The sequence below is a fragment of the Aplysia californica genome, unplaced genomic scaffold, assembly GCF_000002075.1.
Source record: "Aplysia californica isolate F4 #8 unplaced genomic scaffold, AplCal3.0 scaffold00823, whole genome shotgun sequence".
Classification (NCBI taxonomy): Eukaryota; Metazoa; Mollusca; class Gastropoda; order Aplysiida; family Aplysiidae; genus Aplysia; species Aplysia californica.
Window position 1 is genome coordinate 164,006 of NW_004798093.1, and position 4,110 is coordinate 168,115.

General features: G+C 48.2%; 1 protein-coding gene across 1 annotated transcript in view; it reads left to right on the forward strand.

Moving 5' to 3' along the window:
• Positions 1-4,052, forward strand: part of LOC101851898 (extracellular matrix protein 3) — a gene marked incomplete in the record, with an annotated part of 15,916 nt that extends 11,864 nt beyond the window's left edge. The window contains 1 exon segment of the mRNA XM_013088864.2: positions 521-4,052. Within this exon segment, the coding sequence (XP_012944318.1) occupies positions 521-3,509 (2,989 nt within the window).
• Between the last annotated feature and the right edge of the window lie 58 nt (positions 4,053-4,110).

The following is a 4,110-nucleotide window of genomic DNA, read 5'->3' on the forward strand; positions in this document are numbered from 1 at the left end:
AACAACCAAACAAACAAAACAACCCAAGAATACAACAACAAACAAATGAAAAACCCAAAACAAAACAAAAACAAAAACAAGGACAAAAAAAACAAACAAAGGCAATTAAATAAAAGAAAACCCCCGATAAACACACCTTTTAAAAATAATTTGTTTTTCAAATATATCTTTCGTTAGGTTGTTGCTTATTTGTTTTAGTCTTGTCTTTTTATTTTGTATTCATTTGTAAAAATTGTTTCTGCTTTGTTTTTGATCATGTCTATAAGTCTTCTTTTTCATCTCCAAAATAGCGTAATAGTCTCTATAGCGAAGGCCGCTGATCGCCACAGGTCCTCCAGTTCCTCGAGCAGTTTTGGGTCTCTCTGCCTAGGCTTGGGCCAATATTTCCTTAAAAGTGCCTCGAGCATCGGGCAGGCTTATAATTGTAGGAGATGGTTCCCTTTTTGGTTGAAATTAAAAGTAACCCCCCCCCCAAAAAAAAAATAATAAAATCCACTGACTAGCCATCTGTTCTGTCCACCAGGTACCACGTGACCACCCCACCCTTTGACACAGACTCCAACACTCCCATGGAGTCTGGCATCATCACGTTCTGCGAGGACCCGGATGTGCCAGTGATGACCTTCACCCAGGCCCAGGTCAATCACCGGAAGATCTGCTACCAGCCGCCCACAGAGGAGCTCGGTGTCATCCCCAGGATTCTTCAGTTCGTTTATGACGTCGAGGACTCCAACGGTAACCTGCTCAAGGACGAGAAGTTCACAATTCTACTCCAGCCGTTGGACAACCAGCCGCCAGAAGTGACCAACGGAGGCGTGCAGGTGTTGGAGGGCGGCTTCACTGTCCTGAATACAGAAATGTTGGACGTGCAAGACCCAGACACGGAGGAGGAGAACCTCATGTTTGTTGTCATGGAGATCCCAGCTCATGGACAGATCAAGATGAAGGACGAGGTAATGGAGGTTGGGGATTTCTTCACCAGAAGCGACATTCAAGACGGAAATATCGTCTACTACAACAACGGCGAGGAGATCGGGGACGACAAGTTCATGATCGATATCTCGGACGGCATCCACCATGTCCCGGTCAAGTTCAAGGTGGGAATTAAGGGCGTGGACGACGAGGTTCCCGCTCTTGTCGGCGTCCAATCGGAAGTGTTGCGCATTGTGCTGGAGGTGAAGGAGAACTCCGTGGCACCGTTGTCTCCCGAGAACATCCGCGCCGTCGACCCGGACTCGGATGACATGTTGGTTAAGTTCACGGTAGAGAGAAAGCCTTACGAGGGCGTGCTGCTGAGAGGAACGGAGGAAACCATCCAGTTCACTCAGTCCGACATTGTGGCCGGTCTTATAATGTACGAGCACACAGGAGGGGAGATAGGACTCACCGCACGTGACGACTATTTCGAGCTGTCGCTCGCCGATCCCAACAAGGAAATCGTACGAGACGGAGACAAAATCAACAAGATTCTTGTGGAGGTTAAAATATTGCCTCATGACAACGAGGCTCCTATTGTCTCGGTCGAGGCTCCTTTTGAAGTCCTAGAGAGCGAGAAGGCCACCATTTTCACCCGCCATCTTGACGCTACTGATGTGGATACAGAAGATGGTGACATCTTGTGTCTAATAATAGCCCAGCCAATGAACGGCTACCTTGAGAATATCTCCCCGGCCCCAGGATCCGAAAAATCTCGTGTGGGAAAACCCATATCATCGTTCACTATCAGAGACATTCGGTCTGAGCACATTAACTACGTACAGAGTCTTCACAAAGGAATCGAACCCAGGGAGGATTCCTTCATCTTCCATTGCTCTGACGGTCTCAACCAGTCCCCAGATGTGAGGTTTGACATAGAGATTTATCCGGCGAACGACGAAGAACCTGAAATATCTCTCAGAGAGTTTATCGTTGTCGAGGGTGGTAATCTGAGAATTGATTTGCCTATTCTGAACGTTCTGGACAAAGACGAACCAGTGGATCGGCTGACCTTTGTGATTACAGAGCAGCCGAAACACGGCAAGATCGTGAGACAGACTCGGGACGGAAGCTTCCGCATCCAGAACTTCACCTTGGACGATATATCTGGCGATTCCACAATCGAATACGAGCATGACGACAGTGAGACGACTTCGGATGGGTTTGCCTTCTATCTCATCGATGGAGCTCACAATATCTCCCGGACCGTCCCGATCAAAGTCTACCCTCTAGATGATGAAACACCCCGGCTGACCATCAATAACGGACTGCAGATCGATACAGCAGGAGAAACGAAGTTAATCACAAATAAAATGTTGAAGGCTGAGGATCTTGACTCTAATGACCCCGATCTTATGTATTTTGTCCGCCTGAAGCCCAAACATGGCTACTTGCGGATGGAACTGAGCAGTGGAGGACACGTGAACATCACGCAGGGAGGCAACTTTACTCAGAGAGATATTAACAAAAGGAGGATCGAATACGTCCACAACGGAATCGAGGGAGTTCGAGACTTGATCAAATTCGATATCAGCGACGGTCTGAACTCTCTCATCGACCGTTATTTCTATGTCACAGTAGAGGGCCTGGACATGCTTTTCCCGCGCGTCATCAACAAAGGCGTGGAGCTTCCTGAAGGCGGTATGGTAGTTCTGACGACTGACCTACTTAGTGGTACCGACCTCAACACTCCGGACGAGTCCTTGACCTTCATCGTGACCCGTGCCCCGGGTCGAGGTCATCTTGAGACATCCGACATGCCCGGAGTGCCCATCTCCACCTTCACACAACTCCAACTGGCGGGGAATAAAATCCGTTACGTCCACAACACTCAGGACGAAATGAAGATGGACAGTTTCGAGTTCGAGGTCACCGACGGGTACAACCCAGTCACCCGGACCTTCCGTATATCACTCAGTGACGTAGACAACAGGAAACCTGTCCTGATGTTCCAGACGCTCCGACTCAAAGAAGGAGACAACAAACTCATCACGCCGTTCGAGCTGAAAGCGGAAGACCGAGACACCCGCGCCGAGAAGGTGACCTTCACCGTCACGCAGGTCCCCATCCACGGCCTTATCTTGTTCAACACCTCCCGTGTCGTCACAGTTTTCACGCAAGAGGACCTCAACCAAAACCTCATCAGCTACCAACACGACGGTTCAGAAACGGCCGAAGACAGTTTCTCCTTCACCGTAACGGACGGCACCCACTCAGATTTCTTCGTCTATCCTGACACCGAGCTGACAACCCGACGACCCCAGACGATGGCCATCGAGATTCTGCCGATAGACAACGGGATCCCTCAGATCAGCATCAACCGAGGGGGGTCCTACTTGTCGGAGCTGGCAGGCGACCATCTGGGATTTCGCATCGGGAGCCGGGCGCTGAGCACCGAGGATCGAGACTCGGCTGATGACAGTTTGCTGTATTCCGTCAGTTCACAGCCCAAGTGGGGCTACCTTATCAACAGGGCCATCGGCAACCGCAGTATCAGTAACTGGACGCAAGGTGAGAATCTTTTCAGGAGCTAAGCGTTGTTTGCTTTCGACGTGTCATTTGCATCATCATCATCTTCATCATCATCATGATCATCATCATCATCATCATCATCATCATCATCATCATCATCATCATCATCATCATCATCATCACCGTTAACAATAACACTAGTAACACACATATACCCAAGAACAGTTATATTAACAGCCTCCTTTTCCTCGTCCTCGTCCTCGTCGTCGTCGTCCTCCTCCTCCTCCTCCTCCCCTGTTTTTTTTAAAACTAACATTTTCATCGACTCTGTTGTCACCATCTTCAAAAAGTATATCTCGTTCATAACCTCTTCATCATCATTATCATCATCCGAATAAGATGATGCAGATGATACACGAAATTTAAGAACAATAATTATAAATTATTATATCTCTTCGCTCGTGAACATCCTAAAAGAAAAGAAAAAGGTAAATATTAACCTTTGATCTCTTCACAGATCAGCGAGGTTGTCCGATCGTAAATGCCCGTGGCGCTTTGTACATACCTACGTGGCTGTTTATGTCTTCTTTCTCGCACGCTCTACTTACTTACTGGCAGCTTGTGTTTTACCATTTCTCTCTCTGTCTGCCTGTCTCTCTCTGT